This window comes from Hesperophylax consimilis, chromosome 12 (assembly GCF_061612785.1).
Source record: "Hesperophylax consimilis isolate HC1 chromosome 12, BYU_Hcon_1.0, whole genome shotgun sequence".
NCBI classification, from domain to species: Eukaryota; Metazoa; Arthropoda; class Insecta; order Trichoptera; family Limnephilidae; genus Hesperophylax; species Hesperophylax consimilis.
In genome coordinates this window covers 33,445,359-33,470,056 of record NC_142847.1, presented here as the reverse complement: position 1 = coordinate 33,470,056, position 24,698 = coordinate 33,445,359, and the positions used below count along the sequence as shown (strand labels likewise).

The 24,698-nt window shown below is 35.4% G+C and overlaps 1 protein-coding gene across 2 annotated transcripts; it reads left to right on the top strand.

The window, feature by feature from the left end:
• The first annotated feature begins 944 nt into the window (after positions 1-944).
• LOC149419525 (sodium-independent sulfate anion transporter-like) lies at positions 945-24,685 on the top strand. 2 transcript variants are annotated; one of them, XM_089638351.1, is made up of 11 exons: positions 945-998; positions 1,998-2,169; positions 2,254-2,362; positions 7,236-7,437; positions 12,841-13,061; positions 14,667-14,847; positions 16,070-16,234; positions 18,086-18,247; positions 19,568-19,708; positions 21,906-22,051; positions 23,062-24,685. In XM_089638351.1, exons 2-11 carry the CDS (start codon positions 2,021-2,023, stop codon positions 23,425-23,427), a joined length of 1,842 nt encoding a protein of 613 aa, XP_089494477.1. In that variant the 5' UTR covers positions 945-998; positions 1,998-2,020; the 3' UTR covers positions 23,428-24,685. The 2 variants fall into 2 exon arrangements, with proteins under 2 accessions (XP_089494477.1, XP_089494476.1); XM_089638350.1 differs by lacking the exon at positions 945-998 and adding an exon at positions 1,769-1,908.
• The last annotated feature ends 13 nt before the right edge of the window (positions 24,686-24,698 follow it).

Here is a 24,698-nt window from a genome sequence, read left to right as displayed (position 1 = left end):
TATATTTTTGGATGGGTGGCTTCGTTTTTTATAAAAATCTACATATTGATTCTGAGATTAATGAAATTTTGCACACTTGACCATCAAAACAAGCGAAAGATGATTGTCTATATGAAATTTCGAAAATCCACCCCCCAATCCCCTTTTCCCACCCCCTAAAGCAGAATTTTATATTCAAGAATTTCGGTAGATTTTCAAAACTTTCGGTACATATTCAGAAAATTTTCACAAATTTCGATTTATTTTCTACAAATATAAGTAGATTTTTTCAGAAATCGGAAAATCTACCGATATTCCGATAGGTATGGCATCACTGGCTGGGTAGCAACTATCAACTACTCATAAATAAACCCAACTTTTTTTATTTTTTATAGTGAATACCTCACAAGAGTCCCAACTGCTCCCGTCTGGAGCCAGTGAGACTATGGCATCCCCAATTGGGGGATGTTGTGAGGCTGAAGGTAAGTGGGGAAGGGAAAGAGGAAGGTGGGGAAGTACCTGGCTATTCAGATCTAGTCACTAAACACGGCTAAAGCCATTTGGAGCAACGTTTCAATTCTGAATGGTGGTCTTACACCAGGGCGATACTGGTAGTATCTTCCACTACTATTACTCGTAAATAAACCACTCACTACTACTACTAGTCAAACATATCAGATCCACTCTGGTAGCTAGTATAGTAGTACATTAGTACCTACTTACTTATTTATCTTATCTTTATAACCCAGACGACCTAAGCATTATAACCCACGAACAATGCAAGTACTTACTTCATTAATAATATATGCACATTGCTTTTTTTCTGTGCTAATATTACTTATACTATTTGCCTATCTTATCAGAATTGATAAGGAAATGTAATGGAGATCAAACAGAAGATAAACTAAAAAAATCCATGGACCAGATTTTTTTTTCCTCATTAAGTGTACAATTATACTAGAGGATTATACAGATTAACAACGCGAAAGTGAATTTTTATCGTATATTTTCAAAAATTGGTTTGTATCATTATAATTTTTAACTAATTCTTTGAGAAAGACGGTTTTTTTCAAATAGATTATTTTTTATTTTATTTTAGTTTAAGAGGGAAACAAACAGTTAAACCTACATATTTTATTTAAGAAATACATGTTTCTTGCTTGATTCAGTTAAGTTTCCGCATAAGATTCATATTGTATAAAAATAACATAAATCATTTTTTTACCTATATATTTTTTCCATTTAAACTTTTGGTAAAATTTCCTTTATCCACTTACTTCTAAATACGTCTAAATTACTGACTTAATTAGAAGGCACAAGAAACAATTGTTTACGTCGGGGGAGATGGAAAAACATGCTCAAAATAGGTTAGTGGGTTTTAGTTTGGATTATTTAAATAATGTTGCGTATTCGGCAAACGTCACACCATACTAACAAGATCAATTTCGTCAAAACTCTGGGATTTTGAAACATTAAAAAATGTATATTTTTACTTATTTTACCATCTCCCCCAATCTCCCCCGACGTAAATAGTTGTTTCTTCCAAGTTGAAAAGAAGTGTTATCTAAATAATTTCTGCTTAAAGAAGTACCTAAGCTTAGTACGGAAGTTTTAGCAATCTTTTTATTTGAATCAATATTATTGTCACATTTTACCATCATTTTACTGTTGTTCCACAAAAATAATAAGTTTAAAAAAAATTAGAGCTTTTTTGCTACTCATATTATGATCCACCCCAGCCCTTTGACATTGGCTTGACACTGACAGCTGAAAGTGACATTCGGTGTTGATTCATAACCCCAAAGAATAGAGATTATGGCGCGATTGTAATGTTTTCATTAAATAGATACGTTATTATGGAAGTGACGCAACTTTTCACAGTTGCGATGAGTCGCTTAATAGTCAGGTGCCCTAAAAAATAGCTGTTTGGTAAGCATTTAAGTTATAAACAGTAAAAATTAACTCTTTAAAAATACGCCGTGGAGACCGAAGTTCAAAATGCTTTATCTTTTCTGCAGAAATTGCGCATTACTCCAATAATATGGAAACTTCCGACCCAGCAGAGACTATATCAACACCAATAAAGGAATCAATGAAGGCATTTTTTCCGTGGATTGGAAGAAGGATCGAGCGGAGTTTTACAAAGAAGAATCTTTATAAAAGACTGCCAATATTATCATGGTTACCTCGGTAAAATAACCTTAGTTAATACAAGTCTATCAATTTACTTAACTTGTCTTAAATTTTATCTGCTAAAATAATTATTTTTTCCAGTTATTCTGCCCAAAATGCCATCGGAGATTTAATAGCAGGAATTACAGTTGGACTAACTATTATACCTCAATCCTTAGCGTATGCAAATATAGTGGGATTACCTCCAGAAGTAAGTCACCGATTTTTATTTTGTACAAATTACTTTAATAATAATATAATTGTTTTTTGGTACCGCCTTTAGCTGAACTCCCATTGACCGATTACCAATCATTATTTTTCATACTTTGTTCATTGCCCCTGTTTATCTTTATTGCACTCAACTTATATATGAATGTATGAACACTATCTTAAATTGTTAAATATAAATATATAAAATGCACACCTACCCGATAAACACTTAAACACTAATTTATTGACACTCTCCAACTATGTATAATAGCACAGTTGGAAGTAAATTATTTAATATAGATAAATTTCTAATGCTTTGCTGTGACACTATGGCCATATGTGCACGTACACACTAGCGATGGGTCATGACTCATTTTATTAAGAGCGGAAGCCATGGTACCAGCTCAATATTTTCGTATGGCTCCAAGATGTTTGATGACCCTTCCGCCTCTCCTCTGGCAACACGACGCTCACTTTTTCTTCAGGGTCTTCGGGAATTTTCCCCTCTCCCCCACTAACATTTCGTCGAGGCATAATCGGGAAGCCGGCTAAACCAGACATCGGGTTTGGTTTACGGCCGGGCCGATCGCCATGTTCATTCTCACTGGGACTGCCCGGCCTTTAGTGGAATACCTTCTCTGGCTACCTTTCTCTTACTTTTTCTCTTCTCTATTGAATACATTTTATTTTCTACGGTTATCACTGTAAATACTTGCATTGCATATATCTTTTTTCCTCCACTTTTACGGCATTTATTTCACATTTATTGTTACCAGAGATGTGCTTTATTTCAAATAAATCCATTTCAAATGGAAATGCAAAATGGGTATTTTTCCATTTTGCATTTTAAATGCTTTACTTTCCATTTTAAATGCTTTTTTGCAACATTCTTCCTACTATCTCCACTCATTTTTTTCATAAGCCCCAAATATCAGTCGGTCCTCAACCTCGCTATGAGAGATAATTTACATTTGTCACGTTGCTCCCTGGTAGAAGCCCTGGCAATTGAGTGATACCATTACAAAAAATACTGAACATGGAGCCATGACGCTGTAATATTAAATATTAGATAGCAGTTTCTATGTTTTTACGTTGGCAACATTAGTTGTTGTTACCGCGCAAATTTTTTGTGGTTCCATAATCTGTAGTCGTGGTGTTTTTGGATTTACCATCATGTAATATGTTTGTTCTACTTTGATGTCCATTATTAAATGACAAAATTGTTTAAAAAATCTATGATTATTTTAATTGTTTAACCTGAGAAACCATTTTGCATTTTCAATGCATTTTGAAAATAGGTATTTTGCATTTGAAATGCTTTTCTAAAAACCATTTTGCATTTTGCATTTTCAAATGGAAAAGTTTTGAACCATTTCCATTTTGCATTTCAAATGGTTTTGGGTACCCATTTTGCACATCTCTGATTGTTACTAACACAATTTTTTTGAATTCTAATGTTATCTATTTCAGATGAATTCTTCAATTAAATGCTGTTTAATTTTTTCTTTTCTTTGTTTATGTTAATGTAAGTACTTGCATACTGCTCACTAACCCCGTATGCAGGTCTAGAGTCATTCAAAACAAAAGTATCTTTGTTTAGCAAAAACAAAATAGAGTCTTGACGTGTGTGGTGAAGGAGGAAACCATGTTTCCTTATAACGCCGTTGGGAAAGTGGTGGGGTCCCCAGCAAAGGCTTAAAGAGTCAACACTTGAACAAGAGCCGTGAACTCAGAGCGTATAAGCAATGAGAATACTGTGCTCGCCCGATACAACTAAAATGGCTCTCCCAGTACAGCTCCCCCGCTACGGCTCCCAGCTTCCCGCATAAGTGTATGAATGGTCGTACGACTCTTAATACTGGAATGCCACCTCGTACCATGAAAAAAATAAGATGCTAGGTAGTTAGTAGGTGTAGGTACATACGTCCATGTCAAGATATCGGACTGTCAGATGTCTCTGAGTATGTAATAACAATTAATGCTCGGATAATTTGAATTGTGCTATTTTTCTAAAATGTCATTTCATAAAAAAGGTTATCATTCAATTGTGACGTGGTACGATTTATTGGGAGTCATACGAATACGGCTCATCGAAAAGAGCTAGCTTAATTGTGCGGCTCGCTTATGAACGACTCATCGCTTACACATACCACAATTACCATGGTCAGAATTCTGTGCAAGTTGTGCCACAAAACTTTGCTTGTTTGCTGTGGCATTATACTTACAACCCTTGTGCGCATTTTGTATGAGGGTTCCGACACATTACGCTATACTACGCTATACACTTTGAAGACAAAGTGATTTTTATAACACCATATTTTTTTTTATTTTTTTTTTTATTTAATATATATAAAGTGGGTACAGGATATAATATGAGTAGATAAAAAATATATTTACATTACAAAATATATTTATGTTCGCAATCTCACCAATGAAGAAACTGGTTCTTGTGCTTGGTGAGAGAGTTACACTAATTATAAGAAAAATAGAATCATTATGCTATAAGTAAGTATACATATATGATAGGAACAATATATAAAGAGACAAAATCTAAATACAGTGGAGATGAGTATAGACTGATAATAAATATCAATGAAGGGAAAAACAGGTAATTATTTAGTTAATTATTTCTGAAAGAGTAACTTCAGTTTTAGTTTAATTATGTTAATATCCTTTAATTTCTTTATTTCAATCGGAAGGTTGTTGAAATACTTTATTCCTAAATATTTATAGTTATTTTGCATTTGTTTGGTATTACATTTTGGAATTTTGATATTGTATTGATAATAATAATAATAATAATTGGATAATTTGTAGAGCGCCGTTTTTGTGAAAAATCACCTCAAGGGCGCTGTACAATTTATTTCCTAGGATCTACATTTGTTATTTAGAAATGATACCAAAACATACTTACCTGGCAAGTCACTTCCAACAAACACACTTATATTAAAAAGTTTATGCTTATGATATCTTTTAGATAAGTGGGTTTCAAATTTTTTGATTATATTATCTTTATAAATTTGGATAATTGCATTTTTCTTGAATATATCTTCTACTCGGGGCACCCCGAAATCTGTGAATAGTGTTTCTGTTGGATACGTGGAGGGTTTCTTGAGGATTACTTTGAGGATTAGCTTCTGGACCACTTTGATCGGGGTTAGAATCTTATTGTATGACCCCCCCCATCCCCCCCTATCTATTGCTCGCCATACAATCCCATACAGACCTGATAGATTATGTGTTATAAGTGTGAGTAAGCAAGGTGACGATGATGTGCCGTGATCTGTTAGCCAGGCGATATTTGAAAATGATGATATCAGATCAATTTAGGGAGTGCTGTGATCACGCGGCTGTCAGCTTGACAGATCCCGTACAAATAAATGATATTCCACGGCAGCTCCCCAATTAATTTGACCACCTCTTCTGCCGTAGGGAGGGAAAGATTATTGCGTGGGGTGACACCTCAACAAATAATCTGTAGAGATCACGCCCAAATAAGCGTTGATGCTTAAAGTATAATGTGTCTTAGGCTTGATTATTTATTTAATATCCACGGTATAAATATACCATACATAATAATTATGTCATAGAATACAAGCAAGCTAGTAATAATTTAAACAATAATAACAATTAACTGTGGCATTTGATCATAAAATGACGACAGAAAGTATAAAATTAATACAAGCTCTAGAAGGAGATACAAGTACATAAAAAAGATTATAAACAAGTATGAGTATACCTAAATCATTATAGTACAGCCTTTTTGTACACAGCTTCTGTGCAGTTAAACAGATCCGCTACATCTGCGTACCTATTACTAAATTCATGTGTAATCTAAGTACAAGCGAGTGTTTGAAATGCTCAGTCCTGGAATTGTTACATTTAAACAGGGTTTTGAAACGAGTAGCTCTTATGGGTATATATAATAACGGCGGTCCGTAAATTGTTCTGACCCCCTCTCCTGCATAAGGCAAGAGGGGGTCGCATAATTTTCAAATATAGACCAGCTAGCAGATCACAGCCCGTAACGTCGACACGCCCACACTTATAACACATCATCTTTTTAAGTGTGACAGGTCTGTATGGGATTGTATGGCGAGCAATATAACTAACTAACTAACTAACTAACCATCACGCCGTTTCCCCGTAGGGGTAGGCAGAGAGGACGGACCGCCAAACAACTCGGTCTTGGCACACACTCCTTGCCTCATTCACATTCATACATCGTCTAATACATACTCTTCTATTATTCTGACTCTTGACATGGCCCGACTCGAGTATCTGATTCACTTGATCGTGCCATGTCTTCCTCGGGCGTCCCCGACTTGTGCTACCATTCACATTTGCATCATATATCCTCCTTACACTCCTATCTGCGCTCATTCGCTCTACATGCCCAAACCATCTAAGCGTCCCTTTCTTAATCTTACTCATTACGCTTACATCAGCCTTGCACTCTTTGCGGATCTCCACATTCCTCACACGATCAAACATGGTTTTACCACACATACGCCTCAGGGATCTCATTTCAACAGCATATAATCTACTTTCATCCTTTCTTTGCCAGTTCCATGCCTCACTTCCATACATCAAGGTAGGTACCAGCACTCCGTTGTGGACTGCTAACTTCGCTTCTTTGGACAATTTTTTGTTAGCGCCTACGGCGTTTAGTCCTCCATTAACGGAATTACCTGCAGCAATATGGAGTTATATAAACGCTTTGAACTTATAGCGTAATCTGTCAGTCCCTTAAATCGCAGTTAGCATTTTACACATTTCGGTATTTATATTCAGAGGTCTTATTTTTGGAATTGAATCCTAAATCGATCGCTGGAGTTGTTAAGACTGGTAAAGATGGTACAATTATGTTTCAGTATGGTCTTTATGGCTCATTCCTGGGCCCCTTCATCTACATATTCCTGGGAAGTTGTAAGGAAGTGGCTATTGGCCCAGCCGCTATAACGTCCCTGATGACATTCCAAACTGTTGCCAACAAAGGTTTCGGAGTGGAGCACGCTATTCTGTTGACCTTTCTAGTTGGAATCATCGAGCTGCTCATGGGACTGTTTGGATTAGGTGAGTGCTAATTGTCTTCTGGTAAACTCTTATTTAACTATCAAAAACATACACGCATGTAAACACAATGTGAAAGTTGGTATAATTCAATATTACCATTTATCTTTATTTGCTGTTTTTATGCCTCGGTAGCGTTGATAAAATGTTTAATATTGATTCTGGTGAGTTTATTGCACAATCCAATATTGTACCAGACGGGTTGCCTGTACAAGACTGTAGATTAAAGGTGCCGGTTTCAAACCGTGTTTTCAACCGATGGGGATTCAATTCAGTTTATTCATTTTAAAAACATTACAAAATTGTTAATTTTAATTCGTTTTTAAAATACATTTGGTAATAAAAATTCTTACATTAACGTAAACAGTAAGTATATCAACTATACTAGTAATAATAGAGCTTGCCTTTTAAAGGCAGCTTCATTGATGCTAAAAATGTCGATATCCGAATTGATTCTATTCAACAACAATATTGCTCTCCCCACAGGCATGACCATTGGCAAGTTAGTTCTGCAGGCCGGGATATAGAATAGTCTATGTTGTCGGTGACGGAGATAACCATCGGGAACATAGAAATGAATTCTCTCCATGATGACCGAGTTTTCAAACCATCCACGAATCAGTCTTAAGAAATGTGTAGCATTGCGCACATCCCTCCTGACCCGTAGATAGTTCGTTCCGAGCATACCCAAAAGAAAGTCATGGAAGAAAGAGATGCTGATGATGATGATGATAGGGCTGCCTCCCACACCCAGTGCTCGGTAGGTGGTGGGCACTGGATGTACTTCGCCTCTGCCAGCTTCTGGCGCCTGGCGGTTGCCTAACGGGGCCGGCTGTTCTTGAGGAGGTAGACATCAGAAAGTCTTGAAGCAGAGACTTGGCGTGGTGAGGCAGCTAATGATCTGGAGAGACTTGTATGTAAATACAAGACTTGTTTAAGACTAAAGTTTAACATGGTATTGATTGTAAACATATGCAAGGTACAGGTGAATAAATTCCTTTGTCTCGGGAACCTGGGGGATGGTTTTTTCCACAGACATAGGAATTAATAGACGAGAAGCTAATGGCGAGGGGTAAAATCAACTGTTGAAGAACGAAGGGAGTAAGGCTGACTGTGATTCGTCAATAAATCAATCTGACAGTAAATAGGCATCTCGCATTATAATATCACCATTTAGTTCTTAAAAGTAAAATCTGCTTTTGAATGAATAGACATTTCTACATAGGAGCGCAAATTACTCGCCACGTTATGAACTAATTTGCGAAGTCCAAATTCGGCAAAGTAAGGCAGCTTCTATTTTCAGAGTCGTAGTTAGTTTCAGAGTATTTAGTTAACACACTTTTACAAATGTCTCATAATTTACTTACCCCAGTAAACAACGATGAGCACACTTGAGAATCGCTACATTGAGATGTGATAGTATATGTTTCTAAAACTGATCCATATAATACGGTGTGAATAAGCTTAAAATAAAGTAAAATAATGCTTACTTATGGAATGTAATACGACAATTGGGTTTATTCTCTTTTTCACATCAGCCAGTTGGAGTCTAGGTAGTTGATAGATTCGATACAGTACACCCAGAGTGTTTTGTGGAAAACTGGGATGTCTAAAACGTCCGAAAGGTGACCCTGCACTGGGAAATTTTTGGGATCCACAGGACTGGCGACGATTATATCAGGGTGGGATTTGGAAAATTTGTGAAGGATGCAGCCGTTTTGGTTTGTGCGCCTACTGTTCAATGATGGGTTTTTGAAATTGAAATCACCCATCAGTATATGAAGTGGGTGTTTACCCATTCAGAAGTAATTCAAGATCCGATTTTGGTAATGTCTTTTGCAGGGGATTATAAATTTAATTAATTCTCAATGGACCGGGCATCTTGGTGAATGGTGCAACGTCCCCATAAGGTGGCGTTCCGAAATGTGTTTATTTCGCTACACTACGGGTTTCAAGGATTTTTAAACAGGCAAAAACATTATAAAAATTATAATAGGGAATTCTCGTGCATTTTGTAAATAATTTATTTCAATAAAGATAATTATTTTATTATGTGCCTCTTTTTTTTATTTTTTTTTAAATGCATTTTCAATTTTTTGTAGTTGTTTTAAAAATTGCGTGCTATTTCGGCTCTGAAAACGGTCATGCGCCATTTTGACCGCTACGTCACAAGTGCTACGTCACACCTTTGCCGCCGCCGCCGCCATCGGTTTGCAGGATCTACTCAGGCCGGTCAACAGTGACGTCATCGTTCGCCCTTGAACGCTTGATCAATCACCGGGCGTTTTTAGCTGCATTGAAATATTTCGTTCGCGCCTGTTTTTAAAGTCATTATAACTTTAATAAATGATTTTTGAAAATTATAAAAACTATGTATTCTTGTGTCTGAAGTGTTTCTACATGTGAATAATTAATAATAAGTGATTTTTTGGTGTGAAGAGAATTCCCTATTACGTTTGGTGACTTAGCAGAGGTTCCCGGGCACATGGGGGATGATTTATCTAAAACACATATGGGGAATGGAATTTTCGCCCGTGGCACAGAGTGGTATAATTTTTAGCAAAAATATGAAGTTTTCAAAAAAATTTGATTTGCAAATCACTTCCGTTACACTATTGTTTTGATCGGTTAGTTTCCCACCCATGCGTCGCAGGTTCAATCCTCTGGAAGCTATATCCTTCATCATTGCGCAAGCAACATTTTAATATTTGAATATTTGAACCTACCTGGAATATTTGACTTTCTTTTAAATAAAAACATTATATTCATGTACATGATAATATACATGACTCTAGTAGTTCTGTGAACAGTAGAAGAACCCGTGTCCAAAAAAGTATGTTTATAATGTTCTCCTATTTAATAAATCAAAACTATAATTTCCTCTGAAATCATAAGATTTATAAGTAGGTACTTAAACAACTAATTATAAACCATATATTTTATGTAAAAATATATTTCAACTAAGGAATTATATAATTTTTCCAAAGAAACATCACTATCTTAATGACAATTTCTTTTTCAAACTTTCTTCTTTCAGATAGGTGTCATAATACATTTTGAAAAATTCTATAAAAAAATCCTACGTCTAAATAAACACTATGATTTCACATTTAAAAAAATATTCTTTACTGAACCATTAAAATGGCCACTATCTGGAAACGAAAATGAAATGTACAAACATCATAGACATATGAATATTAGTAGACCTGCCCTAAGTGATTAAAAGCGTATTATCCCCACTCCCCATACCGGTTCCATTGGAGCCGGCTGTGCTCGCGTATGGCCTCAAGTGAAATTTGAAAACGTGACGTCATCATTCTTGTGCGAACTATGGTCGAGGCATCATCGGTTCATTTTACGAAATAACACGGCAAAATGTTGACTTGTACTATGAAAACTTGTAAAAATATATGTGAAAAAGAGAATAAACCCAATTGTCGTATTACATTCCATATATAAGCATTATTTTACTTTATTTTAAGCATATTCACATCGTATAATATGAATCAGTTGTTACTATCACATCGAGAAACGTCTGGACGCGAAACACAAAGCTGGTTGGTTGCTGGGAAGTAAATTATGAACATTTATAAAAGTGTCTTAACTAAATACTTAAACGAAATATTCGACTCTGAAAATACAACCGAATTTTTTTGCCGAATTTGGACTTCGCAAATTTGTTCATAACGTGGCGAGTAATTTGCGCTCCCATGTAAAATGTCTATTCATTCAATAGCAGATTTTACTTTTAAGAAGTAAATGGTGATATTATAATGCGAGATGCCTATTTACTGTCAGATTGATTTATTGACGAATCACAGTCAGCTTCACTCCCTTCGTTCTTCAACAGTTGATTTTACCCCTCGCCATTATCTTCTCGTCTATTAATTCCTATGTCTGTGACAAACATAATGCAAAACGGTCTACTTAAAACAAGATTGTGCTACACACAGTCAATAGTGTAATAAGTTGGGTAGTGGTAATTGTAAAACAACCTGATGTTCATTAAAGTGATTTGTTTTTGGGGTATTATGCCGTGTTATCATTATCATAATTACACATTTGCCCTGATGATGGACATTGGCTAAAGAAGGAGGTAGCGCAACACGGCATAATACCCCAAAAACAAATCACTATAATACTTATCAAACTTGATGGTCAGTTTAAATATTATTGCGGTAGATTATATACTATGGAATTACAGGCGTAGTGTGTAGCTACAGTTTATTAATATATATCCTTTGTAGATAGAGTGCAATTTAAACAACGCGACCTAAACCAGATAGACTCCGCTTATCTTATATGAGATACAACCTCATATACGACCATCGCAAATATGATTCATGAATTTTCAAAATAACTGGTAAAATCCATAGACATTCAAACAACAATGGAAAAAGCCGAGTTGCGCGGGAGGCGGCTTGACCGTCTCCCTTTCTGTGATTTTTCAATAAATGTATCTGACAGTATGCAGACAACTCACATTCAGTGGCGGCTCGTCTAAGAAGGTCTTTTGGTCAATGACCTCCCAAAATATACTGCAATATTAATAATATAAAAAAGGATTTAACAAACTACCCGATTATAATTTATTTTTAATATTCGTACTGTAATAGCGAGTTCCAGTGCCATCTAGCGTCCAAATGAGAATCTACTGAATATACCTAGCATAGGTCACTTCAAGTTTTGTCCCCAAGCTATCTCCTTTCTTTCTCTTTGATATACAGACAAAGGAGGTAAACACTATCATGTCTGATGTATGCTTAATATTATACAAAATTTATTTTAAAGGGATTTAAGGACTTGACTGCAGTGAGATAGAGATAACTGCGATCTAAAATTATTAAGAGAATAAAATCTTCTTACGAATTAATTAATAGTCATTTTTACAATGGTGTGCACATTGCTGGCTGCGTAAAAAATTTACTACAAATATCAAATCAGTAAACAAAAGTTTGGGCTTGTTTCCAAAATTGAAAATTTTGTTACTACATATTTAGTTGGTCCCTTGTATACAAATGTCCCATCTCACTTATTTTTCCCGTCGCTACTCCAGGCGGTTTGTTTAAAAACGAACATTCAGATCCTGCGTAGAAAAGTCCCACAATATACCGCCGTGCAAACCTTTTCCTTACTTTAGCGAACTTCACTTTCAATGTGTGGTCTTCAGCGGTCAATGTACAGTTGATGTCGTAGTATATTCACAGTATTCTCGAACCCCCTTCGAGCTAAAAGTATGGTCACGTGGTTTATCTCCAGCTCGACGAAATGATACCCAAATTTCATACTACGCAAAGTCAATCAATTTGGATGTCTACGGTAAAATCGGATTTTTATGACCATTTTTATTTGATCATGCTAGCGACATCTTTATGATTTTATCTATAACATTTGAATACTTTCCAGGATTTATGATAGACTTCATATCAGGCCCGGTGTCATCAGGCTTTACTTCAGCCGTTGCGCTTGTGATTCTCACCTCACAGGTGAAGGATATCCTGGCCATCCAGGTGCAAGGATCCACCTTCTTGCAACAATGGCTGTCAATATTTAGCGAGATCACAAACACCAAATTATGGGATGCAGTGCTGGGAATCAGTTGCATTGTTGTGATTTTACTCATAAGGGTTAGTAAAAATTTCGACAAAATTAATAATTTCATAGAATTTCTTCTTTTCATAAACCTTTGACATTGATTTAAAGATTTGACAAAGGTTTTTTTTTTTTTTTATATTAACTCTCTAAGATATCGTAACATTTGTAAAAATGTAATCCGTTATGCTAAAGAAGCATTCTATAAAAAGAAAATCGAGGAATGTAATTTTTTTTATATTTTTTTTATATTAACTCCACACAGGAGGCCCTGAAGAAAATAATTTCCCTCAGGGCCTATGTCATCTTTGGGGATGCTGTGTGGAGGGTCTTTTTGAGGAGAGGAAGGAGTGAACATGGGTCTTGAAGAGTCCCATGTTGTAGGAGGGAGGAAACACAGAGGCCGGCAGCTCGTTCCACAGCCGAGCTGTTGAACTTAAGAACGAATCGTAGAAGCGACCCGTTCTCATGTGACAAATGTCAACCGTGTACAAATGTTGGGCGCGCATTTGGCGTGTATCCCGACTACGCACCGGTGCCGAAGGGATCAATGATGCTAGTTCCTCAGATATGATATGATTATTATTATTATGATATTATATATATTTTTGACCACTGTTCAAAAATATTTTGTTATTGAACTTTTTCATTTCTCTATTTTTAATGTGACACCTCTAAAGAGTTTCCCTATCTGTACAGTGTTAAGACAAGTGAACTATGTCACCACCTGGTTGGGCAGCATTGTGAGGCGGGTTAAGTTAGAGGCTTTTGGGATTTATTAATTTGGGTCTTGAATAGGCTCGGATTGTATGAAGGAGGAAAACCCATGCCTTTAGCTCGTTCCACACACAAGTCGACTTACACAAAAAGGAGTCAAAGCATAACAGATTGAAACTACATACCCCGTTACAAATAATTAAGAAATGCCGAGACCTGACTATTTCTCTAGCAACTGGTTCTCCACAAAGAGACGCGACAGAAAGCGGCTCTTGGCCGAGAACAATTTGGTGGCAGCTTTCCAGGACGGACGTACAAACGCGGAGCGGCGAGAGATGGCGGTTGGTTCGATTTTGTGAGTGGAGTTATAATTATATTCTGTGTTAAACTCCACTCACGAAATCAAACCGACCGCCATCTTTCACCGCTTCGCATTCGTACAGCTGTCCTGGAAAGATGCAATGAAGCAAAAACATCAATAGTGAACTGTGTTCTGCTCGTGTCCGTCGAGTTTCACGCACGTGCACCGATGCACCGTGATTCAATGCTGTTAGCTCCTTGGAGCAGGCTCTATCAAAATACCTGTAGAACAGACTGAGAATGCCTAAATTGCAATGTGTGTTCGAGAATTCTCATAAATAAAAAGCATGTCGGCATCTCAATGTATGGAAAATATCAGAAGCTGGACATCGGTATTGTTATTCGAGAGTAGGTTTTTGGTTTGACAGACCTTACCAAAATGACTGTTATTCTTATTTCCACTTTGTCGAGTTTTTAACCCTCAACCTCCTGGGCAATTTCAAACATATCTGACGCTTACCGCTCATCCAAAATAATTATAGTTAATTTTAGAAAAAGTTACCTAGTTTATTTGTTACAAATTTATATATGTTAATAATGCTGGTTTATTTTATTTACTACAGATAATCGGCATGATAAAAGTGGGACCAGAGGAAGACGCATTGAAAACCAAATGCAACATTGTGGTGAACAAAGTGCTGTGGGCAGTCGGGGCCTTGAGGAATACCCTCGTCATTGTGTTGTGCGGCTTCATTGGATTTGCTCTTACGCATATTATGAGCGAACCACCTATTCGAATGATAGGTAAGTTGCAATTTATGTACGTTTATAAAAGCACTTTTTTGTCCAAGGAATCATTGCGGTATATACATATACGGAGCAAACAGTGGGGTTTCGTGGCCTATCTCAATCTCCTTTGAGTTTAATCGGAGATTTACCTGTTGAAGGCCAGAGCACAAAATAGAAAAATATATTATTTATGTCTTCAGAGGGATTCATAAAATCAAAAATGGAATCTAAAGTTTTATTAGCCCAAGCGATGTTGATTTTGTTTTTCATACATTTTTCAAAGCATTGAGGCCAAAATCGTATTGCAAATTATTCTAACAATGATAATATTAGAATACTCGCATGTTCTCCGGAGACCCATCGGCAGTCCACTGGTTAAAAAGGGAAAATATAATTCCCTCAGATATATGTGAAAATCCTGTGTTATATACAACATCTTCAGTAATTAACCAGTAAAGAAAGTAATTAAAAGTAAGAGAGTGAGTTTTTGAGAGAAGCAAATGTACAAAGGGTTGAGATTTCTTTACCTCAATAATCTTTTTTGTAAATTTTATTCAAAATCAAACTTTATTAAAAAAATATGTATATTCCATCGAAATAACAGAATTAATTAGTTATTAATTCAAAAATATATATTATTATTAGGAGCATTCCTACAAACATCGTCATACGGAGTACTTCCATAGGTAGTCCTTTACGCGTATTTTTTCATGGACGTACACAGTATGGCCATGACTCCTAAAGGTTAACTTATTTTAATAACAACTTATAACACGTTAATCAAAGAAAAAAAATCTATCGTTTCTTGCAAAATACTATTCTGTACAAATTTTATGTTAGAGAATCTCATTGGCTGCAAATCACAAATGCACTATGGAGAAAACTGTCATTTAGAGTAAACATCAGCATTCTAAATATGGGCAAGAACTTTGGGCCAATTGGCAACATCGAGATAACATGGGCTTACAAGTGCTCTCCATGTTTGGGTACCGTACAATATCTAAATGTGCTCTAAGATACTGCACAAATCGTTCTGGAAAAGATAGAAACATTGATTGTATAACCTTCATCGGTAAATAGGGTTTTATGTACCATAATCAATCTTCATGTAAATTGGCTTTCTAATATTCAAAAAAACTCTAGATTCATTTGAAGTTGGTGTTGAAGTTTTGCAAGGAATTTGGACTCTATTTATATACATATATATAACTCAATGTGTTTAATTGTGTTTTTTTAGGTTATGTCCCTCCCGGCTTCCCCGATGTGAAGCCTCCACCATTTAGTTACACAAAGAACGATACAACTTTTGGTTTCTTTGAAATGTGCTCTGATCTTGGATCCGGCCTGATAGTAGTCCCACTGATTGGCCTCCTGGAAAACATTGCCATTTGCAAGGCTTTTGGTGAGTTCTTATTTATTTAGAATTAACAGTTAAGAATTAATTTATTTATTTATTGGTAAAGGTAAGAGACAAACAGCTTATACATAAAATATAAATATATACATGTTAAATACAGTCAAGCCAAAAGAGTCTCCTATATTAAAATTGATTGGAGATGGGAGTTTTATTGCATAAAAAAATATTTTAGGTGAAGAGGGGAAGAATAGGAATTTAGGATGAGTAAAGGAGATGCTCTGGATACATTCCATACTATTGTATTAATTTTCGATCGTACGTGTTACTTCTAATCGATATTTGTGAAGTGTATTGCTAAAAATGTCTATGTTTTGAAATTTAGTATTATATGTATTGGGCACATATACGTGGAATTGGTGAATTTTTTCTAAAGTTAGTTCTATATGTAGGTAAATGAAACAAATGGGATTGCCGTGTTGATCTTGTTGGAATATGAATATTTATGAAATTGGTTAGCTCTGGTGAATCGAGGCCATTGTTAAGAATTTTAAATAATAAGATTTGGTCAAAAATCAAACGTCGTGTATGAAGGGAGTTGAAGTTGTGATAATTAATAGAATCGGTGTAATTTGAGAAATGTAAGTTTTGTTTATAATTAATGTGTTAAAATTTTTTTTTTTTAATTCTTTCGATTCTTTCAATGTGAGCTTGGTAAAAAGGAGTCCAGATCGGTGTGCAGTGTTCTAGGTGGGGACGGATGAACCCTGTGTATTTAGAGTTAACAATTAAGATGGTGACAGTGCACGAGAAAGTAAGGTTACAACATTTATGTAGAATCGAAAAATGTTGTACTCAATTGAAATTCACAGGATACTTCAAAAATGTATCAAACTATTTTTCAACATAATCACCGTCGAGATCGAGACATTTCTGTAGTCCGGGCACCAGCTTTTCATAGACCTCCGCCGCCAGCCCTTTCGGACACTTCTTCTCATTTTGCGGGTGCCAAAAATGAATGTATAGGTACTTTTGCTTTCATTGTTTACTTTTCAAGTCTACTGATAAACAATGGACTGAGTTTGGAGTTAGTGATAAAAAACATTTAATAGGAAAAATCTTTAAAAAAAAAAAAATAATTAATTATATGTGTAAATAATTAGATAAATAATCTTAAATTAAACAATATTGTACTGCCGGCTTCAGAATAGGTGGGTACCGGCAAATTAATTATCTCCCGAGTAAAAAGTATTAAGAATTAAAAATTATTAAGAAGAGAAATTTTTTTATCATTAACTACTAGAAAAATGTTTTGAAGGCAATATCTGTTAATTTTTTAACTATATAAATACCTACCTCTTTTTTTTCAGATATGTGTTTGTCCCAAATGACACTATGTATCTTTTTCACATAACATCGCTTCGCAAAGGGTCCTGAAGTGCCTTTTAATTACAAGTACCTACCTAATCAAGCATTTAAGTACCCAATCAACCATAAGAGGTCTACTCTTAAAAGAAAAAAATAGCTTGTACATGGTACTTTTAACAATATGTAATGTTATGAAATAATTGATGGATCTAATAATTTATCAAAAATCGGTGTATTTTTGTTTAAAAAGTAAGTTCAACAGCTTAGATTTTTTCATCGCTGATTCTCGTTCTGAGTAGCCTAAATAGCGATAAATCGCCTTCGTTGGCAACACTGGTGACCGCGCGCAAGCTGCATTGTTTGTTTTACCGCGGGCCCGCGACACTTTTTCAAATTGGCGGATTGGCGGGTTTTTTGAAAATGGTTCACGCGGGCCACTTTTAATTCGTTCGGGCCTGAGGTTGGGCAGCCTTGACCTAGAGAGTTTATGTAAAATTAATATCTTAATTTTTACTTATTTTGTTTCCTCAGCGAATGGCAAGACGATAGACGCCACCCAGGAGTTGATAGCCATCGGAGTCAGTAATATTGGCAGTTCCTTTGTGCAAGCCTATCCATCCACTGGCTCTGTGCCAAGATCAGCCGTCAACTCTGCTTCAGGAGTTCAAACCCCCTTTGGAGGACTGTATACAGGTAGGTCTAACTTACAGCCCTTTAAAATTACACTTACATTAAGCTGGAATCCCACCTAGTCTATTCTATGATCTATTTCATAGAAAGAACCATTTGAAAATGGAAAGGAATTGTCATATGTTTACACTTGCTCTGGGGTTGGATACTGCCTTTTTTATTTGACACCGTTGATACTATGCTGTGTGGTTTTCACGTACTGCCATTAACATTCTATGTAATGTCTTGGTTTTATTCTGTGGTTTACTCTATGTTTTGTTCTATAGTCAATTCTATATACAGAATAGAACAAAAGTTGAAGTAGATTTTGATTTAATGATTATTGGGTAGCATATCCATTTCTATCGGGCCTTCTATGGCATAGAGAGCCTGCTCCCCCTGATCTATTTCATAGATTCTATGAAATAATTGGTAGAATAGATGAGGTGGGAATGTACCATTAGCCTTGTATTCTTTCCACATTTGTAATACGGTCATACTTTTTTGGTTTTAGCATGCATAAATTAGTTTGGTATCTCGTTTTTTGACACTGTTAATAGAGTTCCCAGCATTCACCCTCATTTTACCTTAATAATAAAAATAATATTTGGATGATTTGTATAGCGCTGTTTTCGTGTAAAAGTGTACTATGCTTTGTGCCATTCAATTATCAGGCATGGCATACTAAGCTGGGGTAGTGCAGCCAAAACTATACTAGATCCGTTAACCAAGGCACAAAAAGCTGTAATAAGAGTGATGGATAAAAATCTTACATGTATCCATCGACACCCTTATTTAAGGAAACAAAATTATTAGAAGTAAGACAGATTTATATACATGCACTCATAATGTACTATATGAAAAATCCCAAGCTTCATAGTCTTGTAGATCACAGTTACAAGACAAGACTAAGATCAGAACAAAGGATGATAGTACCAAAAACGAATACATCGTATGGACAACGTTTCCATGTATTCCTGGCTCATGTGTATAATGGGTTCAAGCAGCAATGCAGTAAGGTTAAAACAGACCCTCTTCAAAAGCAAATTATCGTATGGCTGATAGAAAGTGGCAGAACGAAATCAGAAAGCTTCCTGAATGAAATTATTGTCCGACTGAAGAAAGACCGTTCAGTGAAATCATTCCGACTTTATCCCTATCATTTTATATATATTTATTATTTTTTGTTTTTTTTTTTTACCATTTGTGTTACGTTATATGTACAACATTGTATTATTGTTTTTTATCTTCTTATTTATGTTACCACCATAATACGGGCATTTACCTAGTTTGGGGTGTTAATAATAAATAAAATAATAATTCTGACATTTTGTTGTTGAACAGGAATCCTGGTAATAATATCTCTGCTGTTCTTCACGCCCTATTTTGCCTACATCCCCAAGGCCTCCCTGGCCGCAGTCATCATCGCTGCTGTCATCTTCATGGTGGAGTTTCACGTCATCAAGCCCATCTGGAAAATCAAAAGTAAGAATTCTTCTTCTTGAAGCGTTGCCTCTTTGCCGAGGACCGTGACTCCCACTCCAATAGAGTGAGAGTCACGGTCCACTCCTCGGTGATCTTCCTCTGCTTCTCCTTTCAGTGACTACGAGCTTCTCCAAGTTCAATTTCTCAGATTTACGATTATCTTATAATACATTGTAAGAATAACAATTTTGAAAACCCATACCTATAATATTACCATATTATCAACTTATATTTGCAGTAGGTAGGTACATGGTTCTTTTTTCAAAATAATAATGTAACATGATATTCTCTTTCCCTAAATAATAACCTCAAATTGCACTAACTACAATTTCCACAACAAATTGCTCTAGCCTTTAACCTCCGGCTTTTTCTCTATCCCAACTTTATTCCTTACCTTCCTTCCCTCCCATAAATAAACCACTCACTAGATCGATATCTTCGGGCTTTTTGTATAAAATCAAATTGGTCCTCTATTTAACAATAGATATGGCAATATTTAGGTAAATACTACGTCACCCACCACCAACGAGTATAGAGGAAACTCAAAAAAAAGGTGCAGCCATAAACAATCTAATTCTCATTCTGAACCTACTTATTAGCCTAAAATATTTTTTAAATAAAAATGTTTGAAATTTCAAAATATTACCTCACGACAGAAAAATGAAAAACTCGGTTACATGTCAAGCATTTTTATTTCAGCAAGACAATAAATTATAAATACAGGTTAAATCATTAATGATTAAGATAGAATGATGGAATTCTACCTGGCATGACGTAATCACAATCTAGTACGGCCTCACAATACCCATATACGGATATTCTCTGAAAAAGAAAATAGATTAATTTCTGCGGTGAAGTTAAATTAAGGCTATTACAAATTAGGAACAAAACAAAGAGAAATTCTCACTTGTTTTTTATTTTCAAACAAGTGTTCTATTTTGTGTTTGTCAAGATTAAGCGTTGGCAACGTATAATTATAATAAAACAAATGAACCATTCGCCCTTTTACTTCCGATTGAGAAATGAGAATAAAGTGACGGACATCTCGCTTATATTTGACAAACTATATATTAAAATCTGTCATAACGACACAACAACGACGTAGTTCGAGATCAAAATATTAAACAACCATAGATGTACCACTCAGCCAGTATTTAGCTGTTAACAGTTTTTTCCAAAGACATTCAGAGTTTTTCATTGGTGGATATAGATAGGCAACCTGAGATGTGCAAAATGGGTACCCAAAACCATTTGAAATGCAAAATGGAAATGGGTCAAAACTTTTCCATTTGAAAATGCAAAATGCAAAATGGTTTTTAGAAAAGCATTTCAAATGCAAAATACCTATTTTCAAAATGCATTGAAAATGCAAAATGGTTTGTCAGGTCAAACAATCAAAATAATTATAGAATTTTTAAACAATTTTGTCATTTAATAATGGACATCAATGTAGAACAAACATATTACATGATGGTAAATCCAAAAACACCACGACTACGGATTATGAAACCACAAAAAATTGCGCGGGACTAATGTTGCCAACGTAAAAACATAGAAACTGCTATCTAACATTTAATATTACAGCGTCATGGCCCCATGTTCAGTATTTGAATCAGTATTTTTTGTAATTGTATCACTCAGTTGCCCGGGCTCCTACCAGGGAGCAACTTGACAAATGTAAATTATCTCTCATAGCGAGGTTGAGGACCGACTGATATTTGGGCTTATGAAAAAAAGATGAGTGGAGATAGTAGGAAGAATGTTAAAAAAAAGCATTTAAAATGGAAAATGCATTGAGAAAAGCATTTAAAATGCAAAATGCAAAAAAGGTTTTTAGAAAAGCATTTAAAATGCAAAATGGAAAATACCCATTTTGCATTTTGCATTTCCATTTGAAATGGATTTATTTGAAATAAAGCACATCTCTGTAGGCAACAATATTTCGTCACAAGCCATGGAGTTTACCGTGTCATTTCTATTGTTCCAATTTTCGATCGAAGTTATACCCCCTGTTCCCTACTATATACTGCGTTTTCTCACTAATAATCAAACCCGTCAACATCAAAATAAACTCTTTTGTTTGTGTTGCGCTAAATGGAACATTTTCAAATATTCAAGTAAAATCTTAAGTACCTACCCCAATTCTTCTAACATTATTACTTATCATTAATAATAATTATGTGTTTTTTTTCTTCAGAGACTGACCTGATCCCCGCCACGGGAACATTTATATTTTGTCTCGTGTTTCCTTTGGAAATAGGAATTCTTCTCGGAGTTGGACTCAACTTACTGACTATACTCTACAATGCCGCTCGACCCAAGATTGCGGCAGAATCTCAAACTGTAAGTTCTCGCTCTCTTTACTGAAATCAATTGTAAAATTACTTGACAAAAAGTGTGCCACCATTAACTGACACGAAAATAATCCACCTTTTAAGGAAAATGCAGCTGCAATTACCTATCAGCATAGGCATTTTACCTATCAGCATTTTCCAAACCTCCTCATCAGTTATACATGTTCTTTGCCACCAGAGATGTGCAAAATGGGTACCCAAAACCATTTGAAATGCAAAATGGAAATGGGTCAAAGCTTTTCCATTTGAAAATGCAAAATGCAAAATGGTTTTTAGAAAAGCATTTCAAATGCAAAATGCAAAATACGTATTTTCAAAATGCATTGAAAATGCAAAATGGTTTCTCAGGTCAAACAATTAAAATAATTATAGAATTTTTAAACAATTTTGCTATTTAATAATGGACATCAATGTAGAGCAAACATATTACATGATGGTAAATCCAAAAACACCACGCATAAATATACCATTCTACACCACGACTACAGATTATGAAACTACAAAAATTTTGCGCGGGACTAATGTTGCCAACGTAAAAACATAGAAACTGCTATCTAACATTTAATATTACAGCGTCATGTTCAGTATTTGAATCAGTATTTTTTGTAATGGTATCACTCAATTGCCAGGGCTCCTACCGGGGAGCAACTTGATAAATATAAATTATCTCTCATAGCGAGGTTGAGGACCGACTGATATTTGGGGATTATGAAAAAAAGATGAGTGGAGATAGTAGGAAGAATGTTGCAAAAAAGCATTTAAAATGGAAAATGCATTGACAAAAGCATTTAAAATGCAAAATGGAAAATACCCATTTTGCATTTTGCATTTCCATTTGAAATGGATTTATTTGAAATAAAGAACATCTCTGTTTGCCACACTTACTCAGGCATCTCTCCTGCATCCTGTCAACTTTCTTCTCTGTATCCATTGCCATAAATCAGGGCTAGCATCAGAACTCCATTGCGCATTCATTAATAGATAAACATGGTTTTACAGAGTCCCGGAGGTGGACAGTATCTCATGGTGACTCCCGACCGGTGCCTCTTCTTCCCCTCTGTCAACTACATTCGACGCGTCATCACCAAGCACTCCGTGGGGCAGAACCTCCCCATCGTGGTGGACTGCACGTACGTATATGGAGCAGACTACACGGCTGCCAAGGCCATAGAGTCCTTGGCCATGGACTTCAAGGCCCGCGGCCAGCCCCTGTTCTTCTTCAACGTGCGCCCTAGCGTCTGCGAGATGTTCGAAGGGCTCCGGCCAACCGAGTTCACCATCTTCTATAAAATCGAAGACATCGATGGACTGATTGCGGATGAATTTTCGTTCAATGAGCCTAACGAGATCACTTTGATCCATTGATATGCAAATTTCAGTAATCTATGCCTATGTAATAGGCATTACAATAATGTTTACCTATGTAATAGGCATTACAATAATATTTACCTATGTAATAGGTATTACAATAATGTTTACATATGTAATGGGCATTATTTTTACCTAAAAACTATGGTTCAACCAAAAGTGTTCAACACTGCTTTATCATTGTTAAAAATATATATTAACGAATTGTAACAAAAAATATTAATGGTAGTAACTGGCTTTTCCGTTCTGGTGATTAAGCATAGCTAAAACCATTTCAATATATGCTATTTCTCCAGGGTGATACTGAAAGTATCTTTCCCTCCGAACGACAGCAAAATGATTTAGTGAAATTGTGAAATGTTCATTACATAAATATTTGACATGCCACTCAAAATGATTTTTGGCCAAATTTAAGTACCTTTCGAAAAACATCTTTATTTTAATTTTTCAAACCTTCCTCTATCTGCAGTTTGCGATAATAGAAATCTGAGATAATACTTTATACGATCATAATAAATGTACTAAATATCCTAATTTACTGCATTCAATTTTGACAATTTTCAATTTCAAATTTTCTAAAATAATTTTTCATACAAAACTTTCGAACAGATTAAAAATTGAATTTTCTAATATATATTTGAATCTGTGATTATCAAGTAGACCATAGATAAAATATAGAAATGAAAAATATTCATTGTTGACCTGAATAAGTACCACGAACGGCAATTCAAAGGAACTAACACACAGAATTCACGCGTTTATAAAGTTTTTTAATAACATTTTATAAATTCTAAAAATATGGGATAGACAGTAAAATATGGGTGGATTCATTGACCACATAGCACTATAATCAGCACATACATTTCCATTTAAAAATTCGGAAGTATGATTTTTTTTATTGAGGGTGGGAAATATCCAAATCGAACGCTTGGAAATCCCGGTCGCTGGACACTAACGCTATTGCTCGAGTGATACACATATGTATCAATAAACCAGTCACCTATCCAAAGGTTGACTTCTACGACAAGGAATGTTGCAATGACTATATACCCCGCCTCTAATGTTATGTTTGCCATCATATAATACTTTATTACCATTTTTAGTAGAATTCTTTAATAATACATATTTAACTTTTTCTTGTTTACTTACCAATACATATTATATATACATTTATTTTTGCTAATTTCCAGCAAAAAAAAACTGCCATTGAAATAGAAAAGGGTGTCTCATTCATTTAATATTAAGGAGTTAATTAAAGGGTGTCTCAT

What these genes read in the sequence shown, in the direction of transcription:
- LOC149419525 (XM_089638351.1), top strand. Translation starts at nt 2,021, where the DNA reads ATGGAAACTTCCGACCCAGCAGAGACTATATCAACACCAATAAAGGAA. An exon ending in ATATTATCATGGTTACCTCG is followed by an intron (nt 2,170 to 2,253) that starts GTAAAATAACCT and finishes TATTTTTTCCAG; the next exon opens with TTATTCTGCCCAAAATGCCA. An exon ending in TAGTGGGATTACCTCCAGAA is followed by an intron (nt 2,363 to 7,235) that starts GTAAGTCACCGA and finishes ATTATGTTTCAG; the next exon opens with TATGGTCTTTATGGCTCATT.